This window comes from Amblyomma maculatum, chromosome 1 (assembly GCF_055883805.1).
Source record: "Amblyomma maculatum isolate TAMU_Amacu chromosome 1, ASM5588380v1, whole genome shotgun sequence".
NCBI lineage: Eukaryota > Metazoa > Arthropoda > Arachnida > Ixodida > Ixodidae > Amblyomma > Amblyomma maculatum.
Genome location: NC_139344.1, coordinates 244,745,838 through 244,767,175, shown reverse-complemented (window position 1 = coordinate 244,767,175; position 21,338 = coordinate 244,745,838). Strand labels below are relative to the sequence as shown.

General features: G+C 46.5%; 1 protein-coding gene across 1 annotated transcript; it reads left to right on the top strand.

The window, feature by feature from the left end:
- The first annotated feature begins 597 nt into the window (after window positions 1-597).
- On the top strand, window positions 598-14,821 carry LOC146206121 (pfs47 receptor-like). The gene is made up of 3 exons (XM_084586993.1): window positions 598-746; window positions 6,778-6,992; window positions 14,316-14,821. The coding sequence occupies exons 1-3, from the start codon at window positions 731-733 to the stop codon at window positions 14,562-14,564; spliced, it is 480 nt and encodes a 159-aa protein (XP_084443119.1). The 5' UTR covers window positions 598-730; the 3' UTR covers window positions 14,565-14,821.
- Window positions 14,822-21,338: the final 6,517 nt, after the last annotated feature.

Genomic DNA, 21,338 nt, shown 5'->3' with positions numbered 1-21,338 from the left:
CTTTCTGTCTAGGTTCTTTAAAATAAAAAAAAATGAGAACATTCTCTATTGAGAACATTGCGCTCAAACATATATGCACCTAAATCTGAGGCTGATAAGGTTAAAATTGTTTTTAACCCCCACAGCAGGCAACATTTCTAAGGGGTTTGCTAAGCACAGTCATGGTCGTCATAGGAGCAGAAATCACAGAGCAGAATATGTTTGTGAAGGAACGCTAATTGCCATCGGTCAGCAAGAACACTCCGCCAATGCATTACATTTAGACTGAAAAGATAACGTCCTTATTGTTGTACGTCCGCTACGGGTCAAGGACATCTCCAAATGATTTGCAATGCGGCTTTTTCTGCGTCGGCAGCGGACTCTTCACCTCCGCAAGTTCCCTCGCATCATTTCCCCGACGCTCTGCCGCCCACTGTAATGCTTATCCTTTCTTGGAACCCACGCCGTTATCCCTAGCGACCGCCGAGTATTGGCCGATATATTCAGGATTTGCTCTCCACATTAAAACAACAGATGCAGCCAGAGGTAAAAATCGGTGCCCTAAAACAATAGTGAGGTGATCTGTTCGTGTACATATAGCAAGCCCAATCCCACCAGCGAGTTCATATAGTTCGCTTATCTCCGGCATTGACTGGTGGATCTCCTTGTCTGTGCTGCCGTATATATAGACCGTGTTACGCTAGGCAGATTATAGTGGAAGTGAAGACCGTACCACCACAGCTTATTAACGATGGCGAACTACGGATGTAAGTCTGGCTTCCTTGCTTCATGATGCATATTTCTTGTTTGGTAAACAGATCCATCGTGGCTGTTGGATATGTTGCTAATTCGTACTACCCAAAATAATACAAGTGCTTGCCACACTACTTTGGAACTTTGAGAGCATTAGATGCGCTTTATACTCGAAATGCAGATCGGGAACCAGCCCCCTTCATCATTAACCAACGTAATAGCATATTCCATGTAGTTTCGTACACTGCGCTAACCATACTGAGTCACCCTTGCCGGGCGCTAAGCTGTAGGTTTTAAGATTTCTAGTCGGAATCGCAAATGGTGCTTCTTTAATTCACTCGCTCTTGTCTTTTTACACTCATTTCATCAAGCTATATCTTTACCGCATATTTATCGTTTAGATTTGTTTTCTTTTTCGGGTCTAGTTTTTATGTCAGCAACCAGTGCTTCATAGCACACGCCACTGCAGGGCACTATGTCCCAGCGCTCAACGCCGCACTGAGCCCGTAATCTGACATGCCCTTAGGACATGGGCTATCAGTTGCAATAATTTCCACGAGCTTCTCCGGAGAAATCAGCATACACGGCTAAACCCTACCATTTAAAGCAGGCATGCAAAGACGCCCGCATCACGCTGGGTATCTGTATCGAAACGGCACTATAGCGCCGTGTCGGTAGTGTCGTTTCGGCGCTAATTTGTGGCAGTTACTGAGGGGACGGGGAAGCGGAAAATGACTTGGTAGCAACGCCAACTTCGCGCATTTCAGGGCGCATATCGGTGGTTAACGATATCGGATATGCCGCATCGTATATCAAAAAGCACCTAGGAACGAGAAGTGATCATATTCATATAGAATAAACAATGTACTTATGATGCGTGATTTATTGGTGCTGCATGCGTCGGGGATCTCTGCTTCTCCGACAAAGACGGGAGCCGAGAACGTAGCTTCACCAAGGGTTAGTAACTACTTATAGCACGTCCAATTAAGGCTTCTGATAAAAACGAAAAGGATTCATATTTCTTCCAAGTAAACTCTAAGTGGCTGCCACCGACAGACGTCGGAGTGTGGGTATGCCTTTAAAGCCAGCAATGCAAAAGGATTACCGGGGCAGTATAACCTGTTCGCTAAGCAAAAAAAAAAAAAAAAATCAGTCTAAAATATTTGTGTCGTCAAGTGAAGTCAAAAGTCGGGCAGTCATAATTTGACATATGGCAGGAAGTTGAATAAGTTGTTTACGTTAACTATATATATAAATATACATCCATTGGCGCGTTGTTTTTTCTTCCCCTTTGCATTTAATGTTCTTTAATTCAATAATCACCATTCCTATAAATGTCAACAGTATAAACAGAAAACAAAAACAAAAAACCCAGCGTTTCCCTTGCACTCGTACACTGTTCGCTCCTTTTTCTAGCACAGCTTTCGCCCTCGCTCTTGATCACGTTCTACGTGACGCTGGCGGTAACACAGGACGTTCCACGTCCACCGCCGCTATGGCTGAGGGTGGCGCTGGTGAACACTCTCAAGGTTCGTATACAGACAACATTAATACCCAAGAAAGAAGCAGGGGTACAGCGGCCGATGCCGCTCAGCTGGAAGAGCACCGGACGCGATATTCGGAAGTCGTGGGTTCGGTTCCCACCATCGGCACGTTGGTTTTTCTTCTACCTTGTGTTTAATTCTCTTTCCCCTGAACAGATTACATTACTAATTTATGTGATTATCAAAGTAAAAATTAAAAAAAAAAGACAAAGTACAATCCCCAATGCTTTCCTTGGCCTCGCCGACTGTTGGCTTCTTTCCTTCATGTATTATAACGAGCACCCTCATTTCCCCTTCATTTATCTGCTTGTAGCTTACGGGGGTCTCGGTTCTGGCAGTCTTGAGGCCATAGGTAGCGTAAGAGGGTTCTAGCACAGCTTTCGCCCTCGCTCTTGATCACGTTCTACGTGACGCTGGCGGTAACAAAGGACGTTCCACGTCCGCCGCCTTGGCTGAGGGTAGCGCTGGTGAACACTCTCAAGGTTCGTATACAGACAACATTAATACCCAAGAAAGTAGCAGGGGGGACAGCGGCCGATGTAGCTCAATTGGAAGAGCACCGGACGCGATATTCGGAGATCGTGGGTTCGGTTCCCACCATCGGCACGTTGTTTTTCTTCTACCTTGTGTTTAATTCTCTTTCCCCTGAACAGATTACATTACTAATTTATGTGATTATCAAAGTAAAAATTAAAAAAAAAAGACAAAGTACAATCCCCAATGCTTTCCTTGGCCTCGCCGACTGTTGGCTTCTTTCCTTCATGTATTATAACGAGCACCCTCATTTCCCCTTCATTTATCTGCTTGTAGCTTACGGGGGTCTCGGTTCTGGCAGTCTTGAGGCCATAGGTAGCGTAAGAGGGTTCTAGCACAGCTTTCGCCCTCGCTCTTGATCACGTCCTACGTGACGCTGGCGGTAACAAAGGACGTTCCACGTCCGCCGCCTTGGCTGAGGGTGGCGCTGGTGAACACTCTCAAGGTTCGTATACAGACAACATTAATACCCAAGAAAGTAGCGGGGGGGACAGCGGCCGATGTAGCTCAATTGGAAGAGCACCGGACGCGATATTCGGAGATCGTGGGTCCGGTTCCCACCATCGGCACGTTGTTTTTCTTCTACCTTGTGTTTAATTCTCTTTCCCCTGAACAGATTACATTACTAATTTATGTGATTATCAAAGTAAAAATTAAAAAAAAGACAAAGTACAATCCCCAATGCTTTCCTTGGCCTCGCCGACTGTTGGCTTCTTTCCTTCATGTATTATAACGAGCACCCTTATTTCCCCTTCATTTATCTGCTTGTAGCTTACGGGGGTCTCGGTCCTGGCAGTCTTGAGGCCATAGGTAGCCTAAGAGGGTTCTAGCACAGCTTTCGCCCTCGCTCTTGATCACGTTCTACGTGACGCTGGCGGTAACAAAGGACGTTCCACGTCCGCCGCCTTGGCTGAGGGTAGCGCTGGTGAACACTCTCAAGGTTCGTATACAGACAACATTAATACCCAAGAAAGTAGCAGGGGGGACAGCGGCCAATGTAGCTCAATTGGAAGAGCACCGGACGCGATATTCGGAGATCGTGGGTTCGGTTCCCACCATCGGCACGTTGTTTTTCTTCAACCTTGTGTTTAATTCTCTTTCCCCTGAACAGATTACATTACTAATTTATGTGATTATCAAAGTAAAAATAAAAAAAAAAGACAAAGTACAATCCCCAATGCTTTCCTTGGCCTCGCCGACTGTTGGCTTCTTTCCTTCATGTATTATAACTTGCACCCTCATTTCCCCTTCATTTATCTGCTTGTAGCTTACGGGGGTCTCGGTCCTGGCAGTCTTGAGGCCATAGGTAGCCTAAGAGGGTTCTAGCACAGCTTTCGCCCTCGCTCTTGATCACGTCCTACATGACGCTGGCGGTAACAAAGGACGTTCCACGTCCGCCGCCTTGGCTGAGGGTGGCGCTGGTGAACACTCTCAAGGTTCGTATACAGACAACATTAATACCCAAGAAAGTAGCAGGGGGGACAGCGGCCGATGTAGCTCAATTGGAAGAGCACCGGACGCGATATTCGGAGATCGTGGGTTCGGTTCCCACCATCGGCACGTTGTTTTTCTTCTACCTTGTGTTTAATTCTCTTTCCCCTGAACAGATTACATTACTAATTTATGTGATTATCAAAGTAAAAATTAAAAAAAAAGACAAAGTACAATCCCCAATGCTTTCCTTGGCCTCGCCGACTGTTGGCTTCTTTCCTTCTGTATTATAACGAGCACCCTCATTTCCCCTTCATTTATCTGCTTGTAGCTTACGGGGGTCTCGGTTCTGGCAGTCTTGAGGCCATAGGTAGCGTAAGAGGGTTCTAGCACAGCTTTCGCCCTCGCTCTTGATCACGTCCTACGTGACGCTGGCGGTAACAAAGGACGTTCCACATCCGCCGCCTTGGCTGAGGGTGGCGCTGGTGAACACTCTCAAGGTTCGTATACAGACAACATTAATACCCAAGAAAGTAGCAGGGGGGACAGCGGCCGATGTAGCTCAATTGGAAGAGCACCGGACGCGATATTCGGAGATCGTGGGTTCGGTTCCCACCATCGGCACGTTGTTTTTCTTCTACCTTGTGTTTAATTCTCTTTCCCCTGAACAGATTACATTACTAATTTATGTGATTATCAAAGTAAAAATTAAAAAAAAAGACAAAGTACAATCCCCAATGCTTTCCTTGGCCTCGCCGACTGTTGGCTTCTTTCCTTCATGTATTATAACGAGCACCCTCATTTCCCCTTCATTTATCTGCTTGTAGCTTACGGGGGTCTCGGTCCTGGCAGTCTTGAGGCCATAGGTAGCCTAAGAGGGTTCTAGCACATCTTTCGCCCTCGCTCTTGATCACGTCCTACGTGACGCTGGCGGTAACAAAGGACGTTCCACGTCCGCCGCCTTGGCTGAGGGTGGCGCTGGTGAACACTCTCAAGGTTCGTATACAGACAACATTAATGCCCAAGAAAGTAGCAGGGGGGACAGCGGCCGATGTAGCTCAATTGGAAGAGCACCGGACGCGATATTCGGAGATCGTGGGTTCGGTTCCCACCATCGGCACGTTGCTTTTCTTCTACCTTGTGTTTAATTCTCTTTCCCCTGAACAGATTACATTACTAATTTATGTGATTATCAAAGTAAAAATTAAAAAAAAAGACAAAGTACAATCCCCAATGCTTTCCTTGGCCTCGCCGACTGTTGGCTTCTTTCCTTCATGTATTATAACGAGCACCCTCATTTCCCCTTCATTTATCTGCTTGTAGCTTACGGGGGTCTCGGTCCTGGCAGTCTTGAGGCCATAGGTAGCCTAAGAGGGTTCTAGCACAGCTTTCGCCCTCGCTCTTGATCACGTCCTACATGACGCTGGCGGTAACAAAGGACGTTCCACGTCTGCCGCCTTGGCTGAGGGTGGCGCTGGTGAACACTCTCAAGGTTCGTATACAGACAACATTAATACCCAAGAAAGTAGCAGGGGGGACATCGGCCGATGTAGCTCAATTGGAAGAGCACCGGACGCGATATTCGGAGATCGTGGGTTCGGTTCCCACCATCGGCACGTTGTTTTTCTTCTACCTTGTGTTTAATTCTCTTTCCCCTGAACAGATTACATTACTAATTTATGTGATTATCAAAGTAAAAATTAAAAAAAGACAAAGTACAATCCCCAATGCTTTCCTTGGCATCGCCGACTGTTGGCTTCCTTCCTTCATGTATTATAACGAGCACCCTCATTTCCCCTTCATTTATCTGCTTGTAGCTTACGGGGGTCTCGGTCCTGGCAGTCTTGAGGCCATAGGTAGCCTAAGAGGGTTCTAGCACAGCTTTCGCCCTCGCTCTTGATCACGTTCTACGTGACGCTGGCGGTAACAAAGGACGTTCCACGTCCGCCGCCTTGGCTGAGGGTGGCGCTGGTGAACACTCTCAAGGTTCGTATACAGACAACATTAATACCCAAGAAAGTAGCAGGGGGGACAGCGGCCGATGTAGCTCAATTGGAAGAGCACCGGACGCGATATTCGGAGATCGTGGGTTCGGTTCCCACCATCGGCACGTTGTTTTTCTTCTACCTTGTGTTTAATTCCCTTTCCCCTGACCAGATTACATTACTAATTTATGTGATTATCAAAGTAAAAATAAAAAAAAGGACAAAGTACAATCCCCAATGCTTTACTTGGCCTCGCCGGCTGTTTGGTTTCTTTCCTTCATATATATATATATATAATCGGCTTTGTGGTGTATGTCCCACAAACAAAACAGTCAGAGTTGATTTAGACTCAAGAGGTTAGTAGCTTGGAAATTTCAGTGCACGATTGTCTTGCGTTTCGTGTCACCGCAACGAGTGCATCTTGTTTAACACTCGACGAACCGCTGTTCAAAGCTAAGGCAGGGAAGTTTAGGGGATTCCACTTCATGAAGCTTTGGCATACGCAAACATTTCGCCAGTGCACGTGATGGGTATTTGATATTGCCTCGCAGCAATCAGCTACAAGTCTCCATGCGTCTGGGTGACCTCTAAAGAAGGGAATATCCCGGTGAACGCGGTGCCCGGAGGAGACGACACCGGAGGCGAGATCACCTATGTTGGGCGCGCGGTGCACGAGGGCAACGTGATACCTGGCAAGGTGCTCACCAGCCTCGCCTACTGCTACGTGGGCCACAATAAAGAGGAACACAAATACCGGGACTACCAGGTCAGCGCAAGGGCACTGATTTCTCCATTTTTCTCACTGTTGCACATGCATTGTTATCACGCTGCTACGGCCTTCGCTATATAGGAGCGCCTTGTATACCGAATTCGCTATTACCAGCGGGAAGGATCACGCGTCGCGGAGTCGGCAGCAAAACACACGCCGCGATAGCGGTATGTTTGGTGTGCAGTAAAAGAGTCCTGCAGCTTTATTCCACGGCTTGGCGAGTATGTACCTCATCATGAAGAAGCGATCCAAGTCGCGTTGGTTCAAGTATAGAGCTTAATTTCGGTACGTTTTTGCTCCTATAGACGGTGGTACGGGAAGTTTAACGTCCCAAAGAGATTCAGGCTTTGAGAGACGCGAAAGTGGAGCACTCGGTATTAATTTCTGACATCTATAGCCTCTTTCAGCGCGGGGCGGATATTGACGACATGGAGGTGTACATAATGGCTATTACAGGCATGCGCTCTTTCCTCTAATTTATAGTATTTAATAGGCCCTCACCTGACTGTTCTGCGCAAGCAATGCCGATGCCATCACTTTGTTTTCGCGCCCGTGTGCATGGCCCTTGACTTTTGACTTTCTGAGCTATTTGTTTGGCAATTTGGAGACATTTTAACGCGACAACTTTAAAAGCCTCGTTATCCAGAAAATCCGGCTCCGGCGTCCGTGTTGTGAGCGAAAAATGACGGGCATGGAGCTGGCAGGTTGTAGCTGGCAGCTGATTCATGGCCGGGCACTGATTCTTCGACGGTTTGTTCGACAACCACGTGATGACATAAAGTTGGGAGGAGCTGCCAACTCGGGTTGCTCATTTGTAGTGGGAAGGTGGAATAATTGAATCAACCGTACAGTTGGATATCGAGTCAGGGATGCTACACATTTAGGCCACGCACGCTTGGTTAAAGCGACGTGGTCCCTATATATGACCAGTAGATTGATAACATTGTAGCATAGTACTGTATGCTAATGAGAATGTGTGAAATATCAGAGGCACAAATTAAGGGATTGGTAATTAATCGAGCCGAAACTACATGTAGGCGAAAGAGCAACCGCAAGCGGACCTCCATGAGGGGAGCTGTTAAGGCTATCGTGCCATATACCCTTAAAGGCGGAGCTTAAGTGTACGCTGTGTTTTTTTTCCTCTGTTTCCTGTAAACTCAGACACCACTGAAGGCATGCTCTCAGCATTAACGTTTCACTGTTGACGACTGGACGAAGGGCAAGAGTCGTTAAAGCAATATTGTCGCAAGCTCACGGTTCCATGAAATACACATTGGACACTTAAGTGATGATTATGAGTGTGTTAAAAAACGCAAAATTCCACATATCATTTGCTATTTCGATATAATGTACGCAGAAACGATACATTTGCCGTGCCAACGTTTTCCCGTGTTTCTATGCCTTCTCTGAACAACGATGCAACTTCGCTAAGACACATGAACTCTAAAACATGTACAGGCCGGGTGGCCAGTGAACTCGGCGTGCCACTATGTGCTTTGCGGCCCACAGACTAAACTAAGTCCATGCTGTCCAAAATTTGCGTGCGCAGTTTTCAAAGAAGACAAACAGTAATTGCTATCATCATCATCATCATGAAAACTACGCCCACACAAGTTAGTCTTGTCCCGTGCCACTTGCAGCAGCCACCTTACCACAGCAAACTTACTCATCTCATCCACCCGGTTGTCATCTTCTGCGCTTCCTGCTGAGTTTGGCTCCCTGGAACCCAGTTCATTACCCTAAGGAACCATCGGTTATGTTGCCTTCGTCGTGCTTGTTTCTTATTTTCAGTTTCGAATGGGATGCCATTGACTCACGTTTATCATTGGGCAACTCAAGTTTCTTCTTAGCTCTCTATATACGTTTCGTGTACCTAAGATTTTTCTGTCTTTACGTTACTGCGTTGTCATCGCTCTGACTTCAGCTCTTTTTGTTAGCCTCTAAATTTTTGAGTACTGGAAAGATACAGCTCTTGAAGATAAGCTGTCATTCATTACCTGCGAATGCCTGCCAATTCACTTGATTTCACAATAATGAGAAATAATTTATGTCCCATTAGAAAAACATCCGGCAGCGTCCATGGCACGAGATTCGAATGAGTGACCACGCCCATGGTAGGTGCCACAACGTATATAAGATATGATATGCATAGTCACGAATGTTAAAGCGAATGTTAAAGCGTTCTCAGATGTTTATGAATACTGACTCATTTTCAATGTGCAACGTAGCGACACAGCATTTTGCAAAGTAATGTACTATAAGTGAGTCTGTACAAACATTACGCATAATCATTAGTTTATGCATGACTCATGACTCAAACTCATTATGCAGCGTCGCATGACTCAGTACCGTACGAAGTAACGTAATGAATGGTGTAGGATTGGTACGAAAACTACGTATAATCCTCACTCCCAGTCCAAATCATGTCTCGTTACTCATGGTCATTATGCAATGTGTCGTGTTAACCCAGGCAGGGGGCGTAGCCGCACACGCACCGGAGCGCTGTCCGAGAAAGCAGTCCAGACACCGTACTCCCAAGCGATGAAAAGGCCCCCGCTTATTATCGCACTCAGCTTTTATACACTGGAACCGCAGATCCATTATCGCAGTCGCAGCTGCCAGTGGCTGCTGACGTGGCGCGTCAAGCAGGAACAGATGGCAACAGCACGCAATGTAGCATGACTAGCGACCATTTACTTATTAACGCAATAACAGTAAGATTTAAAGTTGGCACAAACATTAAGCACAGTTATGACTCATAACTCAGTATGTATGTAACGCAGCATGACCCTCCACTTGACAAAGTAGCGTACTTCTCACACGTAAGCAGTCTTCAATATAAATGTCTCTTCCAGTATTTTTTTCCTCGTCATTTCGCTACCGTGGTTCGGATCAGTTGTTACATACCTGGCTGAAGATAAATTTGCTGGCCCTTCCAATACTTTGCAGTTCAGTGTAAACTGTCGTGACCTTTCGAGTCTATTGCACATTAAAAATTTTTACACGCACGTCCCACCATTCTCTCTCTCTCGTTCTTTTTTTTTTTTTTTAGGTTCTCGATTATGCTTCGGAATACGTCCTTTCAGTTACTTGCGCAGGCAACATCATTAGGGAATCTGAAATTACCAGGTTTAATAACTTTTGTCCCCAACACTTACCTAATCCGCTCCTCTCAATGTTTCCTGCCTGTAAGCATGCAATGAATAGTATATATACTGGTAGGCACGGCAACCTCTATTGAGCGGCCGTAGTTGCTGGAGAGATCGTCTCCTGGCCTGATACTTTTCTAGAGTTGGATTTTGTTACTTTCCTTATGGAGGACCATGCCGGCTGTAGAGACACTATAAATATTTCGGAGTAACTTTTCATATGCCTCGTCTACATCGTGCATAATTCCGGCATACTTGCTTTACTACTGAAATTTCGACTCAGTCAAATCCTTTCTCGCAGACTAAAGACATTAGCCCAGCACCATATTTACAAACAAAAGATCCATCTATCGGACGCCGTAGCAGAATAGAGGTGAAAAGTAAGGTTAGCGTTCATGAGAACACAGGGAAACTAAAGCTTCCAAAGCAGTTTTCTGATTTAGCGGCTAGCCTATGATATCATTGAAATGAATAGAAACCATCAAGATCTTGGAACTTATTCTGAAAGTTCAAAATGTGATTTCAAAGGTGCTGTATTTTGAAACACCGCGATATGTATGAAGGTAAGCGTCGGGTGGGCGACTCATATAAAGACGCAGGTAAACAAAACTTATCATATATTTTTTTCTTGTTTCACATGCGTCATTGGAATTGGCCGATCCGTTAAAATTTGCCATTAAAGCGTATTTTTGGGCAGTTGTGTTTACCCTTAGTGAGTTTCGTCTCTACACTACTTCCGTGCTTGTAAACAGGTTGTTTTGTTCTCAGTATTCTTTGGAGGCTACAATCACACAATTTGCTGCATGTGCCACAAGCACCTTGGCTATCGCTCAGCCATGCAACTCACTACCTACCGACTTATCAGCGATACGATTAATTCAGTATCTTCACAATTCTACAACACTGTGGCCGGAAAGTTTTCTGGTCAGCATGCACACTTTCTATAAAAAATGCAGATGCACCCACGAGTTATTAGGGGCCACATTAACGCCGAAAAGTGTCCCACGGATTTCCCATAGAGGCCGCTCTATTATGGCAAAAGTCTCCTCCGGTTCATAAGCAGCGGAACCCGGCGTTTCTCAACGTAGAACACGGTGTACCAAAATCTCATATCGGTCAAGCGAGACCATCACGTCATCACCCCGATAACCATTTTGCAACCGGAGCCAAATTCTTCTTGGCCCACGTGACGTTAATGGTCATCATAAGCGCCTCTGCACCCACTTCAGGACAAACGATCCCCCCATATCCCTCCCATTAACTGGTCCTGTTCCAGCTGCATCCACGTAATCCCCAAAAACTTCCTAACCTCATCCGTTCGTATGACATTCTGCTGCCCCCGGCTACGTTTCCCTTCATTTTAAACCAGCCAGAAGACGAGACCAAGGAAACAAGAGAACAAGACAGGGCTGGCCATATTGCTGTAAACTACACCCATGTTACTGAAATCAGGCGTGCAAAGAGACGGATCATCCTCCGATTTACGCTCCCGGAATTGCACATGTAGCGCCAGATTAGAATTCGCCTTCCGTCCTAGAGAACTATAGAGTGCTCCGTCAGGCGCATATTCAGACATCAGCCTGTCTGCCCGTAGTAGCACCGGCCACAATTGAGCGAAATGCGATAAACCACGTTCTTTCTGCAGGTGGTGAACCTTTTCCTAGGTGAATGAAAACTATCACGAGCTGTATTGTCGAGCCCCCTTCTAACTCTGGCGCACAAGCCTCCTATCTTGTTTTTCGCTGTAAATACAACGTCAACGTCGTACCTTGCCGCAAGTTTCTTGAGTCGGTGCGAAACGCCATCGAAGTAAGGTATGACAGCCACCTTCTTTCGCAGCGTCACCACACCAACATCAACCTGCCCCGTTTTGCTCTTCCTTGAACGTGTTAGAAAACGTTCAAAATGAACCGTTACCAACTCGCCCAGTCGTCAACCTTGTTGAATTACGTTTGCCTTCCCTGACAATCCAGTATGTCACACATCGGTTATCTTGCCTTCGCATTACATGCCCATCCCACGCCCATTTCGTATCCTTGGTTTCGACTAAAATATCATTAACACGAGTTTGTTTCCCAAGCCACTCTGGTTAGTCCTTGTCTCTTAACGTTACACTATACCATTTTTCGTTCCATAGCTCTCTGCTTTGACCTCAACTTAAGTTGAACCCTTTTGGTTAGCCTCCGCGTTTCAGCTCTATTGGAGAGTTACCGGTAAGATGGAACTCTTATATTTTCCCCTTGAGCGATACCGGTAAGCTGATGGTCATAATCTTCGAGTATTTGCCAAATGCGCACCATCCCAATCTTATTCTGCTAGCTATTTCCCCGTCGTGGTTGGGATCCCTGTACTAAGCAGACATATTCGCATACCACTTTCAGCGCATTTCTACCTGTCGTAAACTACCATTTCCTTCCAAGACTGTTGAACAGCACTATAATTTCCTCCGTATTAATGCTTAGACCTACTATTCTGCTTTTCCTGTCTAGACTATTAATAATTATTCGTGATGTGTCCCCTGTGTTACTCAGCAACAGTGAAGTCTTCAGTGAAGCGCAGATTACAGAAATGTTCTCCCTCAGCCCTTAACGTTAACTGCTCGCAATTTAGGTCTCTGAATACTTCCTTTGCGCACGTTGTTAATAGTACTGTAGGTATCGTGTAGCCTTGGTTAACACCATTCCTTATGGAAATTTCCTTATTTTATTTATGGCGGACTGTGGTTGCTGCTGCAGCCACTTCAAAAACAGGACAAAATATTTGTATTGACACCAAATTTCCGACGAAGCGTTTTGTAAACAAAGGAAAGTAAATGAGCTGAGATTTGAAAATTTAGATAGAACGGGAATCGAAACCCCGCAAGACCACCAGATTTTCAGATGGCCACGCGCGCTATCCGCAAGTCACGTATGCCCGTTGGCCGGAGCTGAGCACAGGGAGACCTAGTGGAATGCGTGGTGCACTCATAAGTTTCAGAAAAGATTAGAAAGTAATAAAATAAAATTAGCTGAAGGAATGTAATACACAAAAAACTAAAGTCAGAGCATTCAAAAATAAAAATAGAAAGCAAGGAAACCAAACATCACTAACGATAACATACTCCCGCCTTCACAGCACGCACGCGGTTCAGGAGCTCTCCGTATCTTTTCTATATGTATGGCTAGAGGTTGTCTCCTTCGTCCAATTCTTCCTCTTCATCGCCTTCGTGTTCGTTTGCGCTCTCCTGAATAACAGGGCTGACCTCTCCTGCTACCTACACGGCAACCGCACGCCCTGTTAAAGACATATGGGTCGCCGTATTAGTTGGGCTCATGCCGGTATTGTTGCTCAAGTCAGTCCTGCAGGGCGGACGCGGAAATGTATTCCCAAAGTTTGAATGACAAAGTGGAACAAAAGTCTTTCCAAGAAGCTGAGGCTCACAAAGTAGGGTTAAAAGCTGAGGAAAATGTGTAGCGCTACGCGCAGTAGGTCCTGTGCAACCTTTCGAAGGAAGTCAGTCAGTCAACCACTCAGTCCAAGCGTTTTATCCTAACAGAAAGGACGTCTGCCTGCTTATGGAAGTGGAGGGGCATAAAAGAGGCTGGCGAAAATGCGAGGATGCCGGTTGTTGTTGTTTTCTTTTTGAAAACTGCAGATCGGTAGCTCGCTTTTTATGCCGGTGTTGGGATAGGTCCGTGTTTGGTACATGGCGACTGCATGTCCTGAATGCAACGGTGTCTTGTTTTGTCGGCGGATGGGAACCGCCAAGACAGGGCAGGTGTTTAATGATGGTGCATGTGTTATTGCCGCATCTGCGCCATTTGGTTGCTTCTGGTGCTGATAGCTTCTTACCCACTTGCTGGCTACTTTGGCGGTTAGTGCGAAACTTGTTTTCGAATTGTGGGCCGCTACTCGCGTAAAAATGTAGTGGTTTAGCTTTCAAAACTGGTTAAGCAGAGGGTAACAGTAAGGATACATCAAATGGCTCATTGAACAACGCGACAAATCAAGTGAAGCTCGCTATTTCTGCAGTATCGCCTATCAACTTCAGAACGTCTCCAAATGTGAAAAATGAGGTGTCTTTGTTCTTCAGACCCTATTGCCCGCCTCTCGCGTCGTTTGATCGATGACACCCTTTGTTACCAATCAGAGCCAGTTTAATCACACTCCGCGTTGTAACTCTGGTTCCCAGGCGCTCGTCTGCGATGGTGCATGCCTGGAGTGGCAGGCGGCTACTAATGGCGCAGTGCCGAACGGAGCCATCCAAGGGGGCGTGACCTCTGATGGAGAGCCGCTCTACGTTGCACGCGCTCTCTACAAGGGAATGAAGACTGTCGGCAGGCTGCAACCGTCCCAGCGCTGCGCGATAGTCACCTACGGCGACGTCGAACATCGCTACACCGACTACGAGGTCCTCGTCTGCAAGACAGTCAACTTCTGAGAAGCCCATACAGCATCTTCAGCTACAGTAACAGTCAATCCTGCTCAAAATGGCTGGTGAAGGACGCATGCAACAGAGAGTATATTGCTTTAATTTCGCAATGCGGGTCTCTGTTGGAGAGCATGGTACAAGGAATTCGCCCAATGTATCAAAACATGAACAAAATAGACACATCTAGAAGTGCTTCCGATGGCCTTCCGCTTTGTGGCACCACAAATCGTGAATAAAATGAAATAAGAGGAATGCATTTTGGTCATTCGTGCATAGACATAGCGGGCGGGGCCACTAGAGGACCACTATAAATCGCTTGGAGAGCAGATAGGCCTCCATCACACACATGCCTATCGCCTACACCGCCGGTCATCGCGCTCATCACATTCATGAACTTTTTATGTATCTGGAACAACGGTACCTGTGGACACAATATGCAAAACGAATTCCTAAACTAGTCGCTTTATCAAAGCCTCGGCCTACTATTCCCGTTTATTCTTTTAATCACTAGAAGCCCCCAACTGCATCGCCTCCGATCCTCACATCCAACACGCCGTCAACGCAGAACAGCAGCCAACCTCTCATGCTTCGCCTGTAAAGGAGGTAAACTTGACTGGTATATTCAATGTCATATCGTGACCTTAATTCGTGGTCTAATTGCAGCTTCGAACAGGCTCAATGAGCACGTTCAACCGCACGTTCGGAGAAAAAAGATTTGGAATAAATACGCGAAACGACGATTGCATGTGGCACAGAAATCCGTCGCCGCCGATTACTCCGCGAAGAATCCGCTTTAGGGCATTAATGGGATTTCTGTAACCCATATAGTGTTCCCAAAGCTTGACTCTAATTAATGTCAAGCATGAAAGTGTTCAGTTCGTCTGGGAAGGGGCCCACCACAAATGAACGTCGAACAAATGAGCGTAGCTGTCACACCACACTTACATGCGCTTCCCATAAACTGAATTTAGGAAACAGAGCAGGAGTCGATACTGTCTTCTCAGGCCCGAAGAAACTGCATCAGTTGTGTGAAGAAGTAAATTCCGACACCGAACGTGAGCCCGACTGCATCACGAGGCGCCGTCCACGTCTCGTGGATTGCGAAAAAGATATTCGATTCCCCTGTCTTGCGGAAACATCTATATAGGCCAAACAGGGAGATACCTGAAGACCAGATTACACGAACAAAAAAGGAATCTAAAGGTACCAACTCAAGGGAACTTGCCAGGCACTTTTAGTTGGGCGTAAGCAGTAAATGTGCATACGTATCGCACACTGCGTTGCGTGCACTGCAAACGTCGCGAACACGACACTTTTAGTTGGCCGTGCCGAAGCATACGGCACAAGCGGTGTGCATGGTGGCGCCATCTAGTGACAATCTTGCCCGCTAGTTTGAAAAAACCTTTCAACTGTAACTGCTGATCAGATGAATAGTCGCACTGTCAACCATTTTTTTTACAAGGAGAAAAACTACACAAAGTGAAGGATATGAAAGCCACAAGCCAGAGCGACAAGAAGGTTGCGAAGGAATGTCGTTGCTATGGTGAACAGATACACAACTTACAGATAGGCTTTGAAGCTTGAAATTCGTGAAGCCTATCTAGAAAATCAGGGATATTTGTAGCTAATACATTTTCGTGTGGGCGAGGATGAGTGTAGTAGAAGAGAAAGCCTTCTTGATATTTTAAAAGGAAAGAGAAAAGAGGGAAAGGTCAGTGCAGTAAATGAACCCCCTGCTCCTCTCCCGGAGGCCTGAGTGCCGTGCCGGATGGGGTAGGTAGGGAGGGCCGGTTGAAAACAATACAGTTATACTGATCTGAACTGAGAAAGGAATGGACATCATCGTAGGTTCACAAGCCTTTCGTATGCCATTCCATTTCCGTAATCATGCCGATGGCCACTCTGTTAAGGCATGACTGGTTGTATATGGCGGGTATAAGGTGCGATAGGGTAAAGCGCTCACGTCAGTAGCTCCCCTTGCGGTTCCTCTCGCCTACATGTAGTCTCTGCTCGATTAATTACCAATCCTTAATTTGTGCCTCTGATATCCCACACATTCTTATTGGCATACTGTACTATGCTACAACGTTATCAAGCTACAGGTGGTTTATAGGCGACCACCTCGCTTTAACCAAGCTGTAAGAACGTGCGTGACGTACATGTGTAAAATGCCTGACTCAGCATCCAAGCGCACTGTAAGGTTGATCCTGAGCAACCCTAGTGGCAGCTCCTTCCAACCTTTTGATATCATATCTTGTCAAGTCGCACAACCCGTAGAATATATCAGTGCCCGACCGTGTCAGCAGCCAGCTACCGCCTGTATAGCTTCATGCCCCGTCATTTTTCGCTCACAACACGGACGACGACGCCGGATTTTCTGGATAATGAGGCCGTTAACGTGTCGCGTTAAAATGTTTCCAAATTGCGAGAGGAATAACGCGGATAGTCAAAAGTCAAGGGCCGTCCACACGGGCGCGAAAACAAAGTGATGGCATTGGCACTGCTTGCGAAGAACAGTCCCGTGAGGGTCCATGAAATACATTAAAGGAGAAAGCGCACCCATCTGAGTCGGATATAGCATATTGCATGCCTCCGTCAAGTTTCGTTCGTGGCTGCTGCCGGCGCTCACGGCGGTGCCGCATCTGCAGACTAGTCAACCGTGCATCATTTCAGTCGTTCAGTCGTGTCCGACTCTTCGTGACCCTATGGACCATGTCACGCCACACTTTCCGGTCTCTCAATATCTTCCTAACATCACATAACTTCATCTGCAGTGCCTCGAGGATGTCATCTAACCATCGCAATGCGGATTTTCAGAAAATCCGCATTGAGAACCTTGTATCTTTCTCTTTCCCCCATAACGTTTGCCATCCTCCCTTCCTCAGCTGTTTGCAAAGCCTCTTCAGATAACCAGTTGGCTTTATTGCATTTCTTTGCTTTGGAACTACCTTAGTAGCAACTTCTTGTATTATATCACGAACATGAGTCCACATCTCTTCGGGCTCTCTGTCTTCTAGATCTAATTCTTGAAATCGATTCCTCACTTCCAATGCATATTCTGATGGAATTTGATCCAGATCATACCTGAAAGGCCTTCTAGTTTTCTGCGTTTTCCTCAATCGAAGCTTAATTTTGGCAACAAGAAGCTGATGATCGGTGCCACAATTGGCCCCAGGCCTTGTTTTTACTGCTTGTATAGCGCTTCTCCATCTCTGCCGGCAAAGAATATAATCGATCTGATTCCTGTACAGACCTCCAGTGAAGTCCATGTGTACAGGCGCCTCTTGTGCTGTTGAAAATGAGGTTGTTTTCTTGACAAAACTCTACTAGCCTCTGCCCAGCTCAACCATGACGCTGTTAACATTCTGCATACATTATGTCAGAAGATTTGGACAACCCTGCAGTAGCCACAGGATTGGAGGAGGTCAGTGTATATCCCCATTCCAAAGAAAGGCAATGTCAAAGATTGTTCCAACTACCGCACGTTCGCGCTTACTTCGCATGCAAGCAAGGTGATGTTGAAAATCCTACAAGATAGGCTGCAGCGGTATGTGGATCGGGAGCTTCCGGACGTGCAAGCTCGGTTTCGCAAGGGCAGAGGAACTAGAGACGAAATTGCCAACCTTCGCTGGATCATGGAAAAGCAAGAGAGTTCCAGAAACCCATCCACTTCTGCTTTGTTAATTATGCGAAAGCGTTTGACTGCGTAGATCGCAGCAGATTGTGGCAAGCTCTCCAAGAGATTGGAGTTCCAATTCACCTCATCTGTCTCCTCAGGAACCTGTATAAAGGACAAGCGGCCACAGTCAGAACTGGGCATGGTCTTACTTATTGGTTTCCGATTGAGAAAGGAGTGAGGCAAGGCTGCATACTGTCGCCCTGCCTATTTAACCTATATGCAGAGTGCATCATGAGGAAGCTGGAGTGAAGATTGCTGGAAAACGTATCAACAACCTTAAATTTGCGGATGATACCACTTTAATGGCAGAAAGTGAAGTGGAACTCAAGAGACTTCTGATGCGCGTACAAGAAGAGAGTGAGAAGTTTGGGCTTAAACTGAACATTAAAAAGACAAAGATCATGGCGTCTTGCCCTATCAAGTCCTGGAGCATCAAGGGACAAGAAGTGGAAGCTGTGACAGATTTTCTCTTCTTGGGCTCCAAGATTACCTCAGAAGGAGACTGCAGCCATGAAATTAGGAGACGCCTGCTTCTGGGAAAGAGAGCAATGATTAGACTGGACCGCCTAGTAAAGAGCAGAGACATTAGTCTGCCAACCATGATTCGTATATCTCGTGTTAAGGTCTTTTCAGTTGTGATATATGGATGCGAGAGTTGGACTGTGAAAAAGGCTGACCGCCGAAGAATTGACGCGTTTGAATTGTGGTGCTGGCGAAGACTCTTGAGAGTACCTTGAACTGCCAGAAGATCAAATCAGTCGATATTGTCGACCATAAATCCTGACTGCTCATTGGAGGGTCAAATTCTAATGTTAAAGCTCAGCTACCTTGGTCATCTGATGAGAAGAGAGGAGTCGCTGGAGAAAGATGTGATGTTGGGAAAGGTTGAGGGTCGCCGGAGAAGGGGTAGGCAGCGAACGCGATGGTTAGATGGCATCCTCGAGGCACTGTAGATGAAGTTATGTGATGTTAGGATGATATTGAGAGACCGGAAAGTGTGGCGTGACATGGTCCATAGGGTCACGAAGAGTCGGACACGACTGAACGACTGAAATGATGCACGGTTGACTAGTCTGCAGATGCGGCACCGCCGTGAGCGCCGGCAGCAGCCACGAACGAAACTTGACGGAGGCATGCAATATGCTATATCCGACTCAGATGGGTGCGCTTTCTCCTTTAATGTATTTCATGGACCCTCACGGGACTGTTCTTCGCAAGCAGTGCCAATGCCATCACTTTGTTTTCGCGCCCGTGTGGACGGCCCTTGACTTTTGACTATCCGCGTTATTCCTCTCGCAATTTGGAAACATTTTAACGCGACACGTTAACGGCCTCATTATCCAGAAAATCCGGCGTCGTCGTCCGTGTTGTGAGCGAAAAATGACGGGGCATGAAGCTATACAGGCGGTAGCTGGCTGCTGACACGGTCGGGCACTGATATATTCTACGGGTTGTGCGACTTGACAAGATATGATATCAAAAGGTTGGAAGGAGCTGCCACTAGGGTTGCTCAGGATCAACCTTACAGTGCGCTTGGATGCTGAGTCAGGCATTTTACACATGTACGTCACGCACGTTCTTACAGCTTGGTTAAAGCGAGGTGGTCGCCTATAAACCACCTGTAGCTTGATAACGTTGTAGCATAGTACAGTATGCCAATAAGAATGTGTGGGATATCAGAGGCACAAATTAAGGATTGGTAATTAATCGAGCAGAGACTACATGTAGGCGAGAGGAACCGCAAGGGGAGCTACTGACGTGAGCGCTTTACCCTATCGCACCTTATACCCGCCATATACAACCAGTCATGCCTTAACAGAGTGGCCATCGGCATGATTACGGAAATGGAATGGCATACGAAAGGCTTGTGAACCTACGATGATGTCCATTCCTTTCTCAGTTCAGATCAGTATAACTGTATTGTTTTCAACCGGCCCTCCCTACCTACCCCATCCGGCACGGCACTCAGGCCTCCGGGAGAGGAGCAGGGGGTTCATTTACTGCACTGACCTTTCCCTCTTTTCTCTTTCCTTTTAAAATATCAAGAAGGCTTTCTCTTCTACTACACTCATCCTCGCCCACACGAAAATGTATTAGCTACAAATATCCCTGATTTTCTAGATAGGCTTCACGAATTTCAAGCTTCAAAGCCTATCTGTAAGTTGTGTATCTGTTCACCATAGCAACGACATTCCTTCGCAACCTTCTTGTCGCTCTGGCTTGTGGCTTTCATATCCTTCACTTTGTGTAGTTTTTCTCCTTGTAAAAAAAATGGTTGACAGTGCGACTATTCATCTGATCAGCAGTTACAGTTGAAAGGTTTTTTCAAACTAGCGGGCAAGATTGTCACTAGATGGCGCCACCATGCACACCGCTTGTGCCGTATGCTTCGGCACGGCCAACTAAAAGTGTCGTGTTCGCGACGTTTGCAGTGCACGCAACGCAGTGTGCGATACGTATGCACGTTTACTGCTTACGCCCAACTAAAAGTGCCTGGCAAGTTCCCTTGAGTTGGTACCTTTAGATTCCTTTTTTGTTCGTGTAATCTGGTCTTCAGGTATCTTTCTGTTTGGCCTATATAGATGTTTCCGCAAGACAGGGGAATCGAATATCTTTTTCGCAATCCACGAGACGTGGACGGCGCCTCGTGATGCAGTCGGGCTCACGTTCGGTGTCGGAATTTACTTCTTCACACAACTGATGCAGTTTCTTCGGGCCTGAGAAGACAGTATCGACTCCTGCTCTGTTTCCTAAATTCAGTTTATGGGAAGCGCATGTAAGTGTGGTGTGACAGCTACGCTCATTTGTTCGACGTTCATTTGTGGTGGGCCCCTTTCCAGACGAACTGAACACTTTCATGCTTGACATTAATTAGCGTCAAGCTTTGGGAACACTATATGGGTTACAGAAATCCCATTAATGCCCTAAAGCGGATTCTGCGCGGAGTAATCGGCGGCGACGGATTTCTGTGCCACATGCAATCGTCGTTTCGCGTATTTATTCCAAATCTTTTTTCTCCGAACGTGCGGTTGAACGTGCTCATTGAGCCTGTTCGAAGCTGCATTTAGACCACGAATTAAGGTCACGATATGACATTGAATATA

What these genes read in the sequence shown, in the direction of transcription:
- LOC146206121 (XM_084586993.1), top strand. An exon ending in ACAAATACCGGGACTACCAG is followed by an intron (nt 6,993 to 14,315) that starts GTCAGCGCAAGG and finishes TCTGGTTCCCAG; the next exon opens with GCGCTCGTCTGCGATGGTGC.